The sequence below is a fragment of the Rattus norvegicus genome, chromosome 2, assembly GCF_021556685.1.
Source record: "Rattus norvegicus strain SHRSP/BbbUtx chromosome 2, alternate assembly SHRSP_T2T, whole genome shotgun sequence".
Lineage (NCBI taxonomy): Eukaryota > Metazoa > Chordata > Mammalia > Rodentia > Muridae > Rattus > Rattus norvegicus.
In genome coordinates, this window is record NC_141535.1 from 228,635,585 (window position 1) to 228,656,754 (window position 21,170).

The following is a 21,170-nucleotide window of genomic DNA, read 5'->3' on the forward strand; positions in this document are numbered from 1 at the left end:
GTTTTTATCTGGTTTTGGTGGTGGTAGTGGTGGTTTTCCTTTTTTGCTTTTTTGAGACAGGGTCTTAACATGTAGCCGTGGCTGTCCTGCAACTCGACAGGGAAACCAGTCTGACCTTGAACTCCCAAAGATGTGCCTGCCTCTGCCTACCAAGTGCTGGGATTAAGGTGTACATCACCTCACCTGGCTACCTTGATCTGTTTTCAAGCACAGGCACTGGGTCTCCTTCTCTCCAGGCAGCTGCCTCTTATTCTTGATGTCGTTGGTCAGTGGGGATTCTTTTATATTAAGCAAAGCTCCTGGCTCCTACACGTGTCTTTTTAGCTGGCTTTAGTCATGTAGCTCTTTGGTATAACCGGGTTTCAGCTTCCTCTGTACATTTCCCGTGCTAGATCTGGAATAGCCCTATGTCTTATAGCCTTGGTTTCTGTTAGGAAAAAAAAAATCATGTTTCAGCGTCACAGTCCAGGTACGAGGGACACTGCGACCCAGGTTGTTCATTGTTTGGAGTTCTGTTCAAAGCATAGCATTGGGAAATGCATGGTAGGTTGTGGGGATGTTTATACATATACATGTCTGTCTGTTTTGTTTTTGTTTGTTTGTTTGTTTTTTGAGGCTGGCTGGCCTGTAACTCCAGAGATCTGCCTACCTGTCTAGTAAGCGCTAGAATTAAAGATGTGCACGGCCCTGCCTAGCTAATTTTAAAGGTAGTCAGTCAGCTTTGGAGTGTATATCATTCCTTCCAATTCAAGATAAGCTTTCAGAGTTCTTTGCTTACACATTTTTAGCCTATATTTCTGTCTTCTTCAGCTCTAGTCCTGGTTCTGGAAACCCCATGGCATCATAGGTTACACCTGGATTACTTTCTTATTTCATGCTTTATCATGTACATGATAGTTGCAGAAGAATGTAGTCAGTACTAACCTGCCAGAATAATTATCAAAAGCAGTTGAAACCTTTTAATGCTCTTTTCTCCCTGTTTACACGTTTTAATTATTTACAAAGCTGCACCCGTGCTTGGGCAAATACACTCTGGTGTTCTCACAATGGAGAGACCGCTTAGTAGCATTATAGGACCTATCCCTGTAGTCAGGGAATGAATGGTAACCATAAAGTAAAGCTCTCCTGAATAATATGTACTTCACAAATGGTTAAATTGGGCTTTGGGCTATTATGAAAGTCATCCTGTGTCTATTTCCCCTGAACTGATTAGAGTTGTTGTAGATAGGCTGCCCCATTGCTGAATAATTCTGGTTATGTTTAATAAGATAAGGACATCTGTATACAACCACATTATAATAATCACATTTAGGCCATTAGTTCATACATTCATTTAAGTTCTGTAAGTGGATTCTATTGTATCCTTTATGATTAAAATAAAAGGACATGTGCTTTGTTTTTCTTTTGCTTTTTTAACTGGAAAATACATAGATAAACTTACATTTGTGTATGTTGTTTGTGTTGGCATTCCATTGTATTTAATGACTATATTACTTTTATATATTTTCTGGTATCTTTTCAGTCCAGTGCAACATTGTTCTTTTTTATCTTAGTTACTGTTCTATTGCTGTGAAAAGATACTATGGTCATGGCAACTCTTACAAGAGAGAGCATTTAATTGGGGAGTTGCTTACATTACAGTTTCAGAGGAGTAGCCCATTGTCATGACAAGGAGCATGGAGGCAGATGTGGCAAGCAGAGTGCTGGAGATGTAACTGAGAGCTACATACTGGTAGAGAGAAAGACAATGAGCTTCGCATGGATTTTTCAATCATTAAAGCCCACCCACCCCCAGTGACACACTTCTTCCAACAAGACCACATCAGTCCTAATCCTTTCAAATGGTGCCACTCCCTAGTGTTGAGCCATTAGTAATGATGAACCTATGGAGGCCATTCTTACTCAGACCACCACATCCACATCCTTATTTCCACATCTCCTCTGCTAGTGACTGAATGAGAAGTGTAGCTCCCACTTTTTGTTTTTGTGTGTTCTAAGCCAACTCCTTGATCCCATAGATGCAAGCTATACCCTTCTCAGCCATTTGTTTGTCAGTGGCTGCCAGTTTGATCCCCAAAATGTTTCTTGTCCCAAGCCAGTAGGCCTTGCCAACTTTAGCTGACAAAAGCTATAGGAGGAACGATTAATCCTGTAACTTTCTAGCCCACTATTTAAAGAATAGTTGAAGAGGATTTATACCCGAAGACAATTTACTTGTGACTTTACTGTTGAAGTTTGGTGGCTGTATTGAGTTACTGTACATGTCACTGAGGTAAATACCTAACAAAAACAATTTAAGGAAGGGGGTTTATCTTAGCTCACGGGTCTGTGGGAAAGTGCCCCGTAGCAGGGAAGTCATGGGAGCAGGGGCTTGACCTTGCTCAGTCACATGCACCTGCCATCAGGAAGCAGAGAGAGATGAACGCTCACGGTCAGCTGGCTTTCACCTTTTTATGGAGTGCAGGGCCCGAGCCCATGAAATGGTGCTGGCCATAGGTAGAGTGGCTTTGCCTGCCCCAGTTGAGCTCATCTGGAAAATCTCTCCAGAGCTTGTTTGTCAGTTATCCTAGATCCTGTCAGGAAAATAGTTGGGGCTCACCATGTCAGTGACTAATTAGCTCACACTCCCTTGCCTTGGGTATGCAAGTATGCCAGGGTCTTATGCATGGGACAACGATGGTCAAAGTCTGAGGACAGTCTAACTTTTCTCTATATAAGTCATTTGATTTTCTGGGTTTTGTTTTTGTGTAGATGCTCAGCCAACTTTACTTGAGTATCTCAGGTGTCATTTACTTTAGGATTTCTCATATTTTACTATGTCATTTAGTTTTTTTGTTTATATGTCAGAAATCTCCTAATTATAGTTTGTTTTATTTCTCATAGTTTTCTTTGAGCTTTCTATTTTCCATGTGTTGTCTTTTCTTTATATTCAGTATTTACCACTTCCTTTAATGTTTTTCTATTCTTCACTTTTAAAATTTCTAACCTTCATATATGCTATTTCTCTGTAGTACTTGTTGAACTGTTACATAACTTTGCTTTGTCTAGCTTAGCTTTTTTTTTTTTTTTAAAGAAAGGGTTGAAGTTCAAGCTGGCCTTGAACTTGAGATCCTCCTGTTTTAGCTTTCCAAGTTCTGGGGTTTCAGGTGTGTATCCTCAAGTCCAATCCGGCTGTCTTTGTCTTGTATGCTTTAGTTCTGGTCTCAGTATTAGCTTGGGCTGGCCCAGAACTCACTGTATAGACAAGGCTGTCCTTGAGTTAGTGTTGATTTTCTTGTTTCTGGCTCTGCTTTCTGCGCCTCCACTCCTAGCCAACCATATCTTTTTGGATGGATTTCCTCCCTTTAATTTAATATTCTTTTATTTATCCAGTGTGTGTGTGTGTGTGTGTGTGTGTGTGTGTGTGTGTGTGCATGACAACTTTAAGGAGTTCACTGTCTTCTCCACTTTCCTATGGGTTCTGGAGTTGAACTCAGGTGGCCAGGCTTATTTAGCAAGCATCTTCTTCTACTGAGCCACTCTTCACTCTTCTGTATTTTTGTTGCCTGTGGTCTGGATAAGTGATTTCTTAGTTGCATTTTTGACTGTTGTTTCCTATAGAGCAGCTGCTGGCTTCACCAGTCTTTGTGGTGACATTAACGGTCTTTAGAAGTCACACTTCTTTACCTTTTACATGCCAACCCTTTGCATAGTGTTTGAACTTGATCATTCTTTTTTTCCTGTTTACTTATTCACTTATTACTTACTTATTACTCACAGACTGTTTGGTTATTTAGCCTTTCTAATATACAGCAATTTTCCTGGTTTTGTATGATATTTAAAAGTAAATCTAGCTAGAAAAGAATCTCTCTTGTGTCCTCCCATTTCTCTCTGCAGTTTCATTTTTCATTTATTGTTGTTGCTGCTGCTGTTGTTGCTACTGTTGTTGTTATTGTTGCTGCTGTTGTTATTGTTGTTGTTGCTGCTACTGTTGTTATTGTTGTTGTTGTTGCTGCTGCTGTTGTTATTGTTGTTGTTGTTGCTGCTGTTGCTGTTGCTGCTGCTGTTGTTGCTGTTGTGCCTTCCCTTCCTGTCTGCATTCTGTTCCCTGCAGTTCACTGTATGACCCAGGCATTCCTGCTATGATAAGTGGGTAAAACCCATTCCTTTTTGTGTATTTCCTCAGCGTTGCCTGTAATGCCCATTGGTAATTTGGTTTCTTATTGTTCTGTGGTGTGAGCCATTCTTCACTCTTCTGTATTTTTCTTGCCTGTGCTCTGGATAAGTGATTTTTTTTTTTTTTATCCGAGAGCTTGGCAGATACCATTTACAGTTCTTTGCTTCTCACAGACACTCAATACTGACACATAACTTTTTACCTGATGATGGTTCATTTCTGTCATCATATATTAGGGGATTTTGTGCATGAGGCTGTGATTTTACTACTTAATTCTCTTTGGTGTTATTTGAGATGTAGAGAAACTTAAATTTAAGTTCCCAACCTGGCAGGGCGGTACATTCCTGTTATTGCAGCAGCAAAGAGCAAAGGCAGGAGGATTTGGGGTTTGAGGACTGCTTACTCTACATTTGCTGTTTTTAAAAAGTTTTGCCATTTACATGTTGTGGATCACTACTGCTATTCTGATTCCATTGTGATTATATTAAATGCAGGCTGAACTCCAGCCAAAAATTAGTTATGTGGTATGTCTTATATTTTTCTTAGTAACTAATAGATTATTTTATCACCTACAATTACATTGTCAGATGACCTCTTATCTTCTAGACATGGAAAAAGAATGATAGAAGTTTCTATAAGAAATAGCTATATTTTTGCAAATTTGCCAACAGCAGCTGGAATTTTTAATATATAACTATGATTATGTATGTAGAATAGTTATATTGATATGACTTACATACTAAACAATCGATTCATTTAAAGTACACAGTTAAATGGGTTTTTAGTAGATTCAAAGGATTGTGCAATTGTTGCCATAATTTTGGAACACTTTCCAACCTTGGAAATAAAACGATTCACTGGATGTCTTGTCTCATATCATATTCCTCCGACCCACTGACCTACTGACCCCTGTCCTTGGCAAAATACTGATTTACCCTTTTTTTTAATTAAAAAAAGGATTTATTTAATATATATATATATACATATATACATATATATATATATATATATATATATATGTGTGTGTGTGTGTGTGTGTGTGTGTGTGTGTGTGTGTGTGTTTTGTCTTCATGCACACCAGAAGAGGGACTCAGATCCCATTATACGTGCTACTAACCACCATGTGGTTGTTGGGGATTGAACTCAGGACCTCTGGAAGAGCTCTTAACTGCTGAGTCATCTCTTTAGCAACCCCAGCCTACTTTCAAAGCATGTGTTTACTTGCTCTGTTTTTCTGTTTTTTTCTCCTTCAGTCTCTCCCTCTTCTGTATCTGCAGCCTCCACAGCCCCCACCCCACTCCAGTGGTACTGGAGATTAAATCCAAGGCTAGCTAGTCTGGCCTCTCTGCCTGTGAACTGTATTCCACCGCCTTGTGCTTTTCATATGAATGAAATCATGTAGTATGTGGTCTTTTGTGCCTGGCTTCTTGGCTTGTCATAATGTGTTCTTTGAGTGACAGTCATGTGCTATTTAGGGTCTTCTTATTTCCAGATAGATTTTTACTGTCTGGATGGTCTCTCTTGTGACAGATATTTGTTTTTACTTGTTGTCATTATGCATGATGATACATGTTTGCTTCCTAACCTATTTGTGATTTAAGTTCTGTTTTCCCTCCCTTTTTCTCTCCTTTCATTCGTTCGTTCCTTCCTTCTTTGATTTTGAATCAGAATCTCACTGTTAACCCTGGCTAGACCAGAATTTGCTATGGAGATCAGACTAGCCTCAAACTCCCAGAGGTCCTCTTGCCTTTTCTTCCAGAGTTCTGGGATTAAAGGTGTGCGCCACCACTCCAGCCTTAAATCACAGTTTTGTAATTGATTTATTCTTTAAAGGTGAGCACAGTTGCTCCTTATTGTAGCTCACATGACATTAGTTTGTTGTGTTTTGAAGAAGTGATTTCGTGATCTAGATATAACACTATCAATTTTCACTCCTTTGTGACAGAGATACGTCTTGTGGATGGAGTGCTTGCCTTGCAAGCAAAAGTTTAAATTCCTACAACAACTTGAATGGCATGGTGGCACATACCTGTAATGTGACTCCTGGGTGGTTGAGGTAGGATGTCCCAAGTCATCCTTTACTTCAGAGCAAAGGCCAGCCTAGGCTATTTAAGTCCTTGTCTATAAAAACAAAACAAAACAAAAAAAACCCAGCAGTTAGATTTAACATTTTTTAAATTCCCTCCCTCCCTTCCTTCCTTCCTTCCTTCCTTCCTTCCTTCCTTCCTTCCTTCCTTTCATTTATGTGAATACACTGTAGCTGTCTTCAGACACACCAGAAGAGGGCATCAGATCTCATTACAGATGGCTGTGAGCCACCATTGGGGTTGCTGGGAACTGAACTCAGGACCTCTGGAAGAGCAGTCAGTGCTCTTAACCGCTGAGCCATCTCTCCAGCCCTGGATTTAACATCTTGAACATTAATTAGTCCAAACCGTATAAATTCGAGGTTTACATTATTCCATCCTTAATAATTTCTGTCAGTTATTGAGATGTGTTTAAGCCACCATCATGTTGAATTTTCTGTTATCTTTGTCCTTTTGTTAATTGTAATTATTTACTGATTAGTTTTAGCTTTGACCAAAATTTTCATACCTTATACATACACACATAAAAGAAAACTATAGGGGCTTGAGGGATGGCTCAGTGGTTAAGAGCACCCGACTGCTCTTCCAGAGGTCATGAGTTCAATTCCCAGAAACCACATGGTGGCTCACAACCATCTGTAAAGAGATCCAATGCCCTCTTCTGGTGTATCAGAAGACAGCTCTGGTGTATCAGAAGACAGCTCTGGTGTATCAGAAGACAGCTACAGTGTACTTATATATAATAAATAAAATAAATCTTTAAAAAAAAAAGAAAACTATAATTAATCATACTGCACCATGCATGTGTCTCTAACAACTGGGAACGTATTGTCCAGCCTTACCTCATTGTTCTTATATACCTAGTATTAAGCCTCTGTTTCCCAAATTAAAGTAAATCCTAGACATTATTACTATTCTGTTCATTTGGTGTTTGTATTCATTCATACGGTGACGGATTACTATTCATGTCTATGCCTCTGCACATATGGACACAATTTCATTCTGTCTGAACTATAGATATAATCGTATTCTTTCTTTTAGTGCATGCCTTTAAGTGGTGCAAAAATACTTATTTCTCTGTACATTTGTGTTTATGTGTACAAGAGTGTGTGTGTGTGTGTGTGTGTGTGTGTGTGTGCGCGCGCGCGCGCGCGCGCGTGTATGCGCGCTAGTGCCACCAAAGGCCTGAAGAAGGTGCTGGATTCTCTGGAACGAGTGTGTAAGTGACTGTGAGCTGCCTGATGTGGGTGCCGGAAGCTCACTGTCCATCCCCCGCAAGAGCAGTACTCACTCTTAACTGCTTATGCTTTCTCTTCAGCCTTTTAAAAATATCTTTATTTTGTATATTTGAAAGAATATTACTGTTCAACTCAAGTTGACAATTGTTTTTTCTATTTTAAAGATCCGATTCCAGTGTCTAGTTTTTCTTGTTGCTGATGAAAGTAAACAGAAGTTCTTTTAAATGTACTTCTTTGAACACTCCTAAATCATGCTCTGTAGACAGTTACTACTGAAAAAATGACCAAACTTTGTTTGTTTGTTTTGTTCTGAGAGAAGGTTTTACTGTGTAGCTCTAGTTGTCCTGGAGTTCACAGAGATCTGTCTGCCTCTATGCTCAACTCCGTGGCAAACAGCCTTGTTACTTAAAGAGACGTTATGGAGCCTGAACTGGTGGCTTGTGTCTCTAATCTCGGCACTGGGAAACTAAAGCAGATTGGGCCACGTAATTCTAGGTCAGCCCCAACTGCGTAGTAAGATCCTGCCTAAACAAAGGGAAAACAAAACAACAACCCCCCTCCCCAATAAAAAAACAGAAAGGAGGCGGAAGCCATGTTCAGTCTTCCCGGAAGACCTCATTTTGTCCGCTTTGTCTTCTTCGGGAGTCCTTGAGTCTGTGTCCTGATGTGAGGAGGTTCAGTGTCCTTTATCTGTCTTTCCACAGCATTATTGGAAATAATTATGAAAAACGGAAGCACTGCTGGAAATAGCACGCATTGCCGAAAACCGCCAGGGAGCAGCGACCAGAGCAAGCCCAGCTTCGGGAAGGATGGCACTTCCGGTGCTGGTGAAGGCGGGAAAGTCTACACCAAAGACCAAGTCGAAGGCGTGCTCAGGTAGGCGTGAATGCAAGTGTGCGGCTCCAGCATCCTTGATTGTGATAGGGCCCAATCGACATTCTAATGCCTAAAAAAGGGTATTTAAAGCGCAGTTTAATTGAAGGGAAATGAAGGAGTTACCTGGGTGTCCTGCGTTTCATACTGTGAAGCCAACCTGGAGGGTGTTAACTTTCTGGAAGCTTCCACTCACTTACATCAGCTATATGCCACCGTGAGCGTTTGGAATACTTTCTCTGAAATAATGATCGCAGCCTTGATTCTATGCACTGTTTGGACCGTAGTGAAAGAATGAATTGCTGTGTTGTAATATGTAGTTGAAAATAGGAGAATTTCATACGCAGACGGCTGAGAGTAAGGGCAGCTGTGTTCTCAATTTCCTGACCAAGGACGCTTTCTCCCCTTTCCATGAGGCTCTCTTGTTTACAGACACCTGGTGCCCCTGTGCTGCTCCCTCAGTGACTCTCTGTCACAGGAGCCTCTCTCTCCACGCACTCCTGCATGAGGCAGTCAGTGGATCTGAGGAGCAAGGAGCTTGGCTTTAGAAAATTGGCTTACTGACGTCTCTCTTTTTTTTAAACAAGAGTTTTCTTGAAAGAAAAAAAGGCTAAACTCTTAGGAATGAACTGCTTCCAAATAGATTGTTATGTTTCCTGATGGAAGGTAAGGGAAGTGTGCTCTTCTGGGCAACTGACGTTTGCACATGATAGAATCTGAAGACATCTGACTTCTCAAGAGCTCTCAGCGAGAGTGGATTGAACTATCACAAGCGAAGAACCAAATAATGCAGCAGAGGTGGCCTTTGTCCCTTGTCCCGTGTCTCTTCCTTTCCTATCTTTTCCCTCTGTTTTCCCCGACATGATTTGTGTGACATACTGTGAGACTCGCAGTCTATCTATCTAGTAAGGAAACTGACTTGTCACCATGTCTTAAATCCAATATCGATATATTTGTATCGTATTTCTTTCCCCTATATGTGAATGCACAGGCTTGGGTGTATCATTGTGTCTCAATCCACAGTGAGGGAAACAGATTCCCCAGTGAGGGTAAAACCACGGAGGAGGACCTTTGACCGTGGTGATGGTTGCACGCACTTCAAAGGCCTTAAGTGAAGCCACTTACATAGTGCTACACTGAGCCAAATTTGACTTCGGGAAAAGCTGTAGAGAAACAGAATGCTGTAAACTCAGCGCTAAACCAAGCTGTATTTTCCTGTAGGCATCACATTTCATTAGAACACTTTCCATGGATCCCCTTCTTTCTTTTTGGATTTATTTACTTTTACTTTATATGTATGAACGTTTTGTGTATGTACACGTGTACATACTACATGAATGCCTCAGGTCTGTGGAGACCAGAAACGATTGTCTGATTCCCCAGGGCCTGGAGGAGTCACAGAAGGTTGTGGGTGCTTAGAACTGAACCTGGGTCCTCTGCAGGAGCTTACTCTTACCGCCGAGACATCACTCCAGTCAGCCCCCCACCCCCTAAAATTTTTTATTACAAATTTAATTGTATGTGATTTTGTGACCTCACCTCTCACCTTGCAGACTAGAGTTACCTATTTGCTTGGAAATGTCACCAACAAGCAAAACTATAGTTGTAAATTTTGGACAATAATGGTATTCCAGATTTGCTGTTATTTTTTAAATTTGTATTTCCTCTCTCCTCTCCTCTACGGGTGTGTGTGTGTGTGTGTGTGTGTGTGTGTGTGTGTGTGTGTGTGTGTTTGGTGCAGGTGTATGAGGAGGGGAGAGAATACACGTGTGAGAGCACACATAGACACACAGGAGAGGAATTTATATGAATAAAAGAAATATGCGTGTGTGAATGCCCCTGTGTATTTGCTTTTGTTTTCCTCCAGGACTCTAGTGGGTGGGGAATGGGGATGGCACATTCCAAGAGTGAAAGAGTGACAGCTGACAGCAGGAGCGGATATGTCACCAGAGTTGGACAGGCAAAGCCCTGAGCAAGCTTCTGTCTGCCCCTGTAAATTCCTGAGATTGGAGGTGACACCGTTGATGAGGTTGAAAGCTGAGGAGAGTAGGAAAAGAGTCTTTAGGGGTGGGATGGAGTGAGTGCAGACTGAGGGTCCAGCCGTATTTACGGTCGCAATTCCCGATAGATAGATGAACTACTTTAGAAGCATTACCTGTATTACAGACCGATTTTCAAAGCCAATAACTACTATTTCTTAAACTCTACATAATACAAGTTGTATATCTCTCTGTATATAATGTAAACTGTATATATAAAATCCCCTTACGGGATGTTTTATATAATTATGAAACATTGTTTTCAGCAAATCCCTAAGCTGTTTGAAATATTTCAGTCAGTCCACTGTATGCACGCTGCCTAGTTGCAGTGTGAACATATCCGCAGTTGACTTCTTAAATGAGGCCCCAGTGAGGCAGCAGATGAGAGGCCAGAACCTGCATCTTGTCGTCTTGTGTTTTGTTTTATTTATACACAGGGGATTTTCCTCAGGAAGGTACTCTGTCTTGATTCAGAAGGTGATTATGAAACAAGTTGCTCAGTAACAGTTTGGCTCAGTGGGGAGAAGCCACGCAATGCTCCTGCATCAGTTGCATAAGTGCGAACACACAGTAAGACTGAAGAAAACTTGTGTAACTAGCGAACAGGCCGTAGAGCCACCGAGCTCTGTGTCACTGAGTTGAAAAACATTTTAAAAATCGAGTGAAACATACATAATATGGTATAGGGTGTAATGTTCCTGCTCTTGATCACTTTGCATTTTAAAGTGCTATTCACTTAAATGTTCCATGAACTGTTCAAGTTATAGAGTTATTGCACCACAGTGTGTGTGTGTGTGTGTGTGTGTGTGTGTGTGAGAGAGAGAGAGAGAGAGAGAGAGAGAGAGGTCAGGTCAGTATGTTGCAAGCAGATCTTTAGAGTCTATCAAGTTTTGGTTAGTTGTAGTTTCTGTTTGCAAATCTGGGATGAATGGTTGTAGATACTAGAGACTGTGTGTATCTTGTAAGAACTTTTAATTCATTACCATAAACCACTGGTACTGTAAGCATTTTAAATAGCACCAGTCTTAACCTTTATATGGAAAGCAGAAAAGGTGAGCCAGTTGCTATGAATGGGGCAGATTTTAAAGTTGGTAGAAAATTGAATGTTTTAGATTGAAAGTAAACTCATTTAATTAAAAGTTTACAGATTATTTTAAATGCCATACATGTTAGTGTAGTGATACCTAGAATTCTTTGCTCTAATGTATGTCTCAGAAATGCATATATTAGAGAATCATTTTAATATTAAAACTGGTGACTTGATATTATTGTAAAATGTTTTCTTAAATATCTTGGTACTTAACGCTTTAGATAGGAGTTAGCAAGTGCTCTCGGGGAAGTTTTTGTTCACTTGAATACTTTCCCATTACAAGTTCTTCCTGAAAATAGCTACATGTCTAGTGTACTGATGTAGAATTAACTCACTAAAGATAATCTCGTTTTAGTTCTGCAAATTTTGCTTGGCTTTAAAATTCATTTTTATAATACTTAGAAATAATTTTGGCTGAAAATAACTCTTGTTTAATCAGTCAGTCAACTTACTACAAATTTGAGGGATTTTTTTTAAAAACTGGTGCTTTAAAGAAGCAAATCGATCCCTGGGTTTTATTTTCTTCAGTAATACCCTAAAGAAACTCTTTAATGTGTTTGCGAGTATATATATATATTTTTTTTTCTTATGCATGCTCGATGCATTTTCGTCCTGAGAAAAGTGTTCTCTACAGAAACTACCCGTGTGTTAACAGAAGATTGGCTTAAATGGCTACTGTGATGGGAACAGTGTCTTAGGGAGATGCAGCTTGGACGTGAGGTTAATTGAATACTTTACAAACTGTCTTAGAGTTTTTGCTTTCATGACATTTATGTAAAGGGTACATGATTGTTGTAATTTTGTATTCTTTATGGTTTCTTTAATTAAATAAATGCACAGTGATTACTATTAAAAAATCGAGGGAAAAAACTTTATTGGAAGATTTTAATGCATCTTTGTAAAAGGACCATTTTGTATTTCAACATAAAAGACCATCGTGGGATCTACTAGGCAATTGTAGTTGCACCGGGACTGCTCCTAGGAAATTCTATCTCATTTGAATTAGCAAGACTAGAGCTTCAGATTTGATGTATGCTTCAGTCTCCCCTCTCTTCCCGTGTCCTTTTGTTGTTTGGGTTTTTTTTTTTTTCTCTTTTTTTTTTTTTTTGGTTGTTGTTTGTTTTCGTTTTGTTTTGTTTTGTTTTACACTAGGCCCTGCCTGGAAGTCAAGACTGATCCTAAACTCCTTCTCCTCCTGTTCTAGCCTCTCTCAGAGTGCTGGGATTACAGGTGCGGGACCCTGGCCTTGTTAAATTCCCGTTCTTTAAATGAAAGGAAGATAAATCACAGTGAAGAGACACATGGCCACCGTAGTTCTTATAAAAGAAAGCGTTTGGTTGGGGCTTGCTCACAGCTGTAGATGGTTAGCCTTCATGGAGAGAAGCATGGCGGCGTTCATCAGACGTGGCGCTGCAGAGGGAGCTGAGACTTCTACAGTCAGATCTGCAGGCATCAAGAACAAAACATGGGTCTGACCTGAGCATTTGAAAACCCAAAGCCCACCCCCAGTGACACACTTCCTCCATCAAGGCCACACCTTCTCCAGCAAGGCCACACCTCCTAATCTCTATCAAGTATCCCCATTCCCTAATGACCAAGTATTCAAATATATGAGCCTGTTGGGGGCCATTCCTACTGAAACCACAGCATGGGGTAAGGAGTTTATGTGACGCAGGACTGGACGTGGGTGATTGTCCTGGCTAGTTTGTGTGGCCAGCTTGGCACAACCGTGAAGAAAGAGGCAATCTCAATGGAGGGTTTGCCCAGATAGGATTGGCCTGTGGCTATATCTGTGGGGAATTGTGTTTGTTCATTGTTATGGGAGATGGCATCTTGATGCAACTTGACATGAGCTACAGTTATCTAAAAGGAGGGAATCTCAACTGAGAAAATGCCTCCATAAGAGGGGCAGCAGTGGAAGAGGGGCAGGGGGGCCCACCCAGCCCATCGTGGATGGAGCCATCCATGGGCTGGTGTCCTGGGTTCTATAAGAAAGCACAATGAGCAAGCCATGGTGAGCAAGCTAGGAAGCCGTGCCCTCCACAGCCTCAGCATCAGCTCCTGCCACCAGGTTTCTCTCCTGTTCGAATTTCTGCCTTTGCTGCTTCTGATGATGGACAACTGTTGTATGGAACTCTGAGTGAGCTTCCCTCCCCAACTTGGTTTGGGTAATGGTGTTTCTTCACAGCAGTCGTAACCTACACTAGCACCCCAGCCCTCAGGAGTGGTGCCACCCTGGGCAGGCGGGCTTAGGTTGTACTGTGAACGTTTGCTGATCCTGAGTGAGCCAGGGTGAGTGAGCTAGCAAAACAGTGTCCCCCAGGCTGTGTGGGCGCTTCAGTTCCGGCTTTGAGCACCCGTCAGTGCTCCCTCAGTAGCGGATTTCCGGGCAAGCCGAGATGAACTGTTTCCTCCTCAGGTTGTTTTTGGTCCCCATAGCAGAAAGCAAACTCAGCGGCAACCTACAGCTAAGCCTTATCCTACCTGACTTAGTTAGGGGTTTACTGCTGTGAACAGACACCATGACCAAGGCAAGTCTTATACAGGACAACGTTTAATTGGGGCTGGCTTACAGGTTCAGAGGTTCAGTCCATTATCATCAAGGTGGGAACATGGCAGCATCCAGGCAGGCATGGTGCAGGCAGAGCAGAGAGTTCCACATCTTCGTCTACAGGCGGCTAAGCAGAATACTGGCTTGCAGGCAGCTAGGGTGAAAGTCTTAAGTCCATGCCCACTGTGACACACCTAGTACAACAAGGTGTACACCACCTAATAGTGCCACTCCCTGGGACACGCTTATGCAAACCGTCACACTGTTATTCAGCTCATGGGCTGCACCTGGCACGCAGATGCTCTGCAGCGCCACCTGTCACCACCACACCTGCCCTGCCTCAGTCTCTAACATACCTGAGAGAAGGAGTCTCCACAGGTTAGGACTTTCGTTCAGACTGTTGCCTCAGTTAAGGTTTCTGTTGCTGTGGTAAAGACCATGACACAAAAGCAGCCTGGGGAGGAGAGGGTTTGTTTCACTTTACAGTTTGCAGTCCATCATCACCCAGAGGTCAGGACAGGAACCTGGAGGCAAGAACTGAAGCAGAGGCCACAAAGGAATGCTTCTTACTGGCTTGCTCCTCGTGGCTTGCTTAGCCTGCTTTCTTACAGCACCCAGGACCAGCAGCCCAAGGGGTGGCACCATCCACAGTGAGCTTAGTCCTCTCCATCAATCATCAATCAAGAGAAGGTGCCACAGGCTTGACCACAGTCTAGTCTGGCGGGACATTTTCTCACTTGAGCTTCCCTCTTCTAAAATGACTGAGTTTATGTCAAGTTGAAATAAAACTAGCCAGCACAATTCACCCTTTGTCAACTAAACGTACAAGTAATCACTGTTAGATCGTAACTTTTCTTATCGTCCTCAAGATGCTATTAATATCAGTACCAATATAAAATATATTCCAAACTTTAAAAGCCTCACAATCTTTAAAAAAGATTGAGTCCCAAACTGGAAAGATGGCTCAGCAGTTAAGAGCACTGACTGCTCTTCTAGAGGCCCTGAGTTCAATTCCCAGCAACCACATGGTGGCTCACAACTGTGTGTAATGGGATCCAGTGCCCTCTTCTGGTGTGCGAAGATAGCAACAGTGTACTCATATACATAAAATAGATAATTGTTAAAAATTTGGTCTCTTTAAAATATCTGAAGTCAGCTGGGCAAAGTGGTGAATGTGTTAATTCCAGCACCCTGGAGGCAGAGACGGGAAGAGCTCTGTAAATTTGAAGCCAGCCTGGTCTATATAGAGAGTTCCAGGACAGCCAGGACTACATAGACTCTATCTCAAAAATAAAATAAAATACCCAAAATCTCTCTAAACTCCAAGTCTCAGTAAGAGTTTAAATTCTGCCATCAGTGGGCTCCTGTGTTTATAAAGAAAATGAGTTCAGGACTTTCCTTACTCCAAGAGGAAAGAATTAGGGCACAGTCAAAATCAGACCAAAGCAAGACCAAAGTCTAGCCAGCAGTGGGAAGTGTCAGGCTTCGGGGGCTCACATCCCCTATGCTCCAAAGAGCTTGGAGGGCTCGGCCCAGAACATGGAGGGAGTCCCCAGGCTCAGGCCAGCTCCGTGCCCCAGCTGCTGCTGTCCTGGGGAATCACCCATCATAGTGGCATCTCCGAGAAGACTGCCATTTCTGTAATCTTAACCTTCTCTTGTTTCCTCTCCATGCACGTAGAGTGTCAAGGGTGCTTTCCTAATAAAGGGAGAGCTAAGGTGTCTTCACCCCTGAAATGTCTTCTGAGAATCTGTTGTGTACCAGTCACTGTGGTGGCAAATACATTAAGTAGTGAGAGAAAAAAAATCTTCCTAGGCTCTTTCTTGAATTGGTCTCTGAGGGTTTTTCTTCTTCTGCCCCCCGCCCCACTTTCCCTTCCCTCCTCTTCACCTCTCCTCTCCTCCCCTCCTCTCCTCTCCCACTTCCTTCCCTGCCCTTCTCTTCCTCCCTCCCTTATAGTTTCCCAGTTTTGTTCCTCATGACCAGGCCATATAGTTAGCTTACCTGTTACATTTTCAAGACACAGAATATGGGACCTAACTAAAGTTTCAAAGGAAAAGGGAGGCTTTTCCTTCCCTGCTGCTACAGGTGAGCACAGAACCTCACCCTTGCATGCTGTGTGTGCCCTCTGCTGTGAGCTTCACGCCAGCCCTCGCCCCCCACCCCCCTTAGCTTTCAGGATGCCAGGGTATAGGACGCCATCATGATAGAGTCCTCACTGCCCTCAAGCCCTTCAGCGTTTCTCTCTATTCCCGATACAGTTCCAACACTCCCAAGTGTTAGCGGGTGAACGTTTTCCAACACAAACTGATCTCGAAGAACAGCTTGATGGAAATCGTATGTAACAGATAAATTTTAGTCCCCGTTGTTACTTTCAAATGTTTTAACACAGGACCTACAATCCTTTTTGATATCACTCGGTTAAATTCTCAGTAGCAGTCGTGTGGAGATAATTTGTCTTGGCTCCAGATCTCAGGCCACTGCAGCTCCTGTACAACCCCTGTGCAGCCCCCGTGTGGCCCCAGTGCGGCGCCCTGTGTAACCCCCGTTTAGCTCCTGTGCGGCCCCTGTGCCGCTCCTGCGCAGTTGCCACGCGGCCCCTGCGCAGCCCCTGGGCAGCCCCTGTGCAGCGTCTGGCCCTGCCCTCATGCTTAGCTCCATCTGCTCGGGGCACTAACAAGTTCTCACAGCGTTCACTCCTCCGTGGTGACACACTTTCCCGGCCTTTCTTCCACTCCAGTTGCAGTGAGTGCACTGTGCTTCATCTGTATTCCTCAGGGGTTCACCTCTCTGTGGCAGTGACAAACTACACTGTGGACAGTCTGTGGGTGGAGCAGTGGTCTGCCTACCAAAGTGAGAATGGAGCAAACAGCCTGCATCACACCCACAGATATTCCTGATACCATTCTAACAGAGTGACGTCATGTCCCGTATGCCGTTCTAACAGAGTGACATCATGTCCCTTATACCACTCTAATAGTGATGTCATGTTCCTTATACCATTCTAACAGAGTGACGTCATATTCCTGCTTAAAATTTACCCTATCGTTTCTTGTTCACAGCATAAACAAATGTAAAAATTACTACGAAGTCCTCGGAGTTACAAAAGATGCTGGTGATGAAGATTTGAAAAAAGCTTATAGGAAGCTGGCTTTGAAGTTTCATCCAGACAAAAACCACGCCCCTGGAGCCACGGATGCTTTCAAAAGTAAAGTAACTCGTGAAGCTTCACCACAGCCTTTTCTAGAATGTACTTTACAGGGCTTCAGAATATGAAATTCTGCTCCTCTTCGTGTGCATTTAGAAAGCAGCTTAAGAAGAGTCTAACAATCCCTTGAATCTTTAGGACTAGCTTCCATTACTCAGCCGAGCAGAAGCTGCATGGCTGCAAAAGTCTGCAAGCTGGTATTCACATTCCTGAGAAACATCCAGGTACCAGGCGTGCCTTCTAGTGGGTTTCAGGCTGCTGGTTTGCATTACCTTCCAGCCTAGACATATGGCCCCAAGTCAGCGAAAAGTGAGTTTTATGGGTTTTTTCTAGACATGGCCCAGAATGGAGATTTCCTAGACAGGCTGTTCCGGGGATGTTGGTAGTGCTCTTAGATTTCTATGACACCTGGTCAGGTTTTGTGATTCCAGAACTCAAACCCAAGGCCATGCCATGTTAGGAAAGCTGCTGGCACTGAGTTGCAGCTCTGGTCCTTGGGTTTATGAGCTCAGGTCTTGCTGTGCAACTCAGGCTGGCCATGAACTTGACAGCGTTCCTGCCTCTGAGCGCTGAGGTCACAGGTGTGCACAGCACAGTTTTACACTCTTTATACCCTGGGTTAATGATGTGATTTCTTCTGCTTCTTCCAAATTGATTACTTTCCTCTTGTCTGTGTTTTCTGTTTTACTTCCTAATCTTCTTTAAAGTTTTGGTGAATTTAGTAAACACTATGTAAAATAGGAGTACGTATTAGGTAACCGATTTGATTTCTATTTTCATCTTACCTGAAAATCACACAGCTGTCTGTTCCCTCCCCTGGTTTGGTGTATAACTTCACCTTTCCAGGAAGCACTCGGTAGCTTCTCTCTGGCAGATCAAGATGCTGGCACAGGACTCCTGTGCCTTGAGTGTATTATTAAGTAAAAGAACAATAGCAATAATTTCATGATTTCTTCCGGTTTCATTGTAACAATGTGTTATCCGGAGTGAAACATTTAACCTAGGGATTGTTGATTCTCGAGAATTTGATATTCAGAGGGCAGTGTTTGGTGTTTCCAGTAACATGCTGGGGTCTAAGAATAGAACAAAGGAGGTGTTATGTTATAATGGTTCAAAAAAGATTAGTTTTTCATAAATTGTTTATAATCTAGGTATTGTGGAGCATGCCTATAACCCCAGCTTTCAAGAGGCAGATCCCAGAGGATCACAAGTTTGAGGCCAGCCTGGTCTACATAGAAAGTCCCAGGCCAGTAGAGCAATGGACTATAACATTCATTTTTGTTTTCCCATCACAGCTAGAGGGAGAGGCGAGTGGGGAGGGGAGGGAGGATATTGTTTACAGGACAGTTTTATTTGTTGAAGGAAGTTGCCAAGGAAAATGCATTTGGGAATTAATATTATATTCCAGTGGAAGCGCTGCCAAAGCTGTTTTTATGGCAAAGGGAGGAAGGCCCCACTTCCTTAAGGTAACAGTGGCACAGAAAGAGTAGGAAACCCAGGGTGAGCAGGTAAAGGTCCTTGTCACCAAGCCTTGTAACCTGAGTGTGAGTCCTGGGATTCATGTGGTGGAAGGAGACAACTGATTCCTACAGGTTACACACACACACACACATGCACATGCACACACACACACATACATACATACACAAATAAATAAATAAATGAAACAAAAAGTTAAAAAAAGAAATCACAGGAAACAGTATTGTAACAGTTCGCCATGAGTTCAACTTAAACCCTTTCCTGTCTTCTCTTGAGCCTGCCACACTCTGGCGGTTACCTCCAACACCATGATCACGTAGGTGGCCCTGGTTAAACTCAGTCGGTCCCACACAAGAAAGACACCATATAGGATTTCTAGTGCAGGGGCATAAGCAAGGCTGGAGAGTGTCAGCACTCAGAATGTGTGTTTAAGATGATCAGGGCAGATTTAGTAAAGTTATGACAGATCTTGACAATGGGCGATCCAAATAACATTGGCCATAGTAATTCTTCCTGAACTGGAGTGATAGCACTGTGGTAAGAGCACCCAGTGCTCTGAGGACCCAGGTTGGATTGCTTTCTTTAACTCTAGCCCCCAGGGGACCCAGCACTCTCTCATGGCCTCCACAGGCACTGCACCCATGTGCCACAAGCATCCAGGCAAGCTCTTCATATGCATAAAAGTGAGCAGTAGTAGGCCAGGACATGGTCGTACACACCTTTCATCCCAGCACTCAGGAAGCAGAGGCAGGCAGCTCTCTGAGTTTGAAAAATTCCAAGACAGCCAGGACCACAAAGAAAAACCCTTGAAAAACAAAACAAAACAAAACAAAAGGTACCCAGTACTAATTCTTCTAATGTTAAGAATATTAGGCTTGGCCCCAGGTGTGGTTCTGCACATCTGTAAAGCCAGCACTTGGGAGGCAGAAGCAGGGAATCCTGAGTTCTGAGTCTCCTTGGCTACATAGTCAGTTCAAGGCTAGTCAGAGTTGTATGCGACTCTGTCTCAAAACTAATAAACAAACAGGGGAGGTGGCTCAGCAGTTAAGAGCACTGGCTGTTCTTCCAGGAGATCCAGGTTCAAATCCCAGAACCCACCCGATGGCTTATAAGTGTCTATAATATCAGTCCTTTGGTATCTGATGCCCTCTTCTGACTTCTGTGGGCCCCAGCCATGTTCAAGGCACACATATACATGCAGACGAAATACTTACACACATAAAACAAAAGTAACTTTAAAAAAACGAAAGAGGATGTCGGGCTGGCTGTACCTGCGGTGCTGTAGCTGGGGGTAGAATGTTTGCCCAGTGTGTGCAAGGTAGGGTTTGGTCTCTAGTTCTACAAAACAAAAACTCCGAAAACCTCAGAGAATGTTAAACTAGTTTCTCCCATTGTGCGTCAAAGTCTTATGAGCACTGTGGTTCTTAGGACAACACTAAGACTATGGTGTCTGTACCACAGCCTCACTGTTGCTCTTTTGATGCAGCAGACGCCACAGGTGTCGCACACTAAGCCAGCCAGACACTCAGTGGGTCCTCACAGTGACGGCTGTGAAGGCCGGGTGTCATAATTATGGTTTAATGTCTGGCTTTATAAGGGAGACAATCCTTACTGACCAGCATGCTGGGAGGTGGTTATCTCTGGGGGAGAGGCCCACACAGTCAGTATGCGGGTGGTTATCTATAAATCAGAATGCCAGTTTAATTAGTCCCAAAGGGGATCAGAATTGGGAGTTGGTTTCTGAGCCAGTTTTCACCCACTAGAAACTGGACAGAAACCCCAGCCTGTAACCCCAGATTTTCCGTGAGCAAATGTAGTTAGCCATCTTGGCAGCCGTGGTCACAGGAGCAGGCAGGCTCCATTTGTCGTGGGCTTCCTGAGTACTTGATGCTTTCTTAGCCAGTCTCCTGCTGGGAGACGTCAAGCTGTTTTTTCTAATCAGAGACAATGTCTTGGTGTTTTCTTCAATTAATTAATTAATCAATCAATTAATTAATATGTCTATCTTTGCATATACAAGCTTGGACATGGGCTTACATGTGTACACACAGATTTGTGGAAATCAGAGGACAGTTTGCAGCAGATTTTCTCCTACCAAGCAAGTCCTGGAGATTGAACTCAGGTCATCAGCTTGCAGCATGCGCCTTTCCCCGATGAGCCATCTTGCTGGCCCCCTCTTTGATCTTTTATATGGAAACTAAGATAAGTGTTTGATCACACCATTTATTTGATAGAAAGTGGAAGTCATTTGCAGGTTATTTTCCTATTTTTCTTTCTTCAATAATAGAGAAATAACCATAATTAGATTTAGGGCTTAAGTTAAATGCTACATTTTTTTTTAAATAAAGGAAACAAATGTTCCTAGGACAGTAAACCCAAATGTGGCTGGTTTGTCTTTCCCATGAAACTTGTTAAGTTTACCAAAGCGAAGAAATATTTATCATGCAGA

General features: G+C 42.7%; 1 protein-coding gene across 1 annotated transcript in view; it reads left to right on the forward strand.

The window, feature by feature from the left end:
• Dnajb14 (DnaJ heat shock protein family (Hsp40) member B14) overlaps positions 1-21,170 on the forward strand; it is a 43,491-nt gene that overhangs the window by 6,875 nt on the left and 15,446 nt on the right. Inside the window, exons 2-3 of the mRNA NM_001109193.2 lie at positions 8,186-8,357; positions 17,097-17,242. Coding sequence (NP_001102663.2) covers positions 8,186-8,357; positions 17,097-17,242 — 318 coding nt within the window. The remainder of the gene's footprint in view (positions 1-8,185; positions 8,358-17,096; positions 17,243-21,170) is intronic.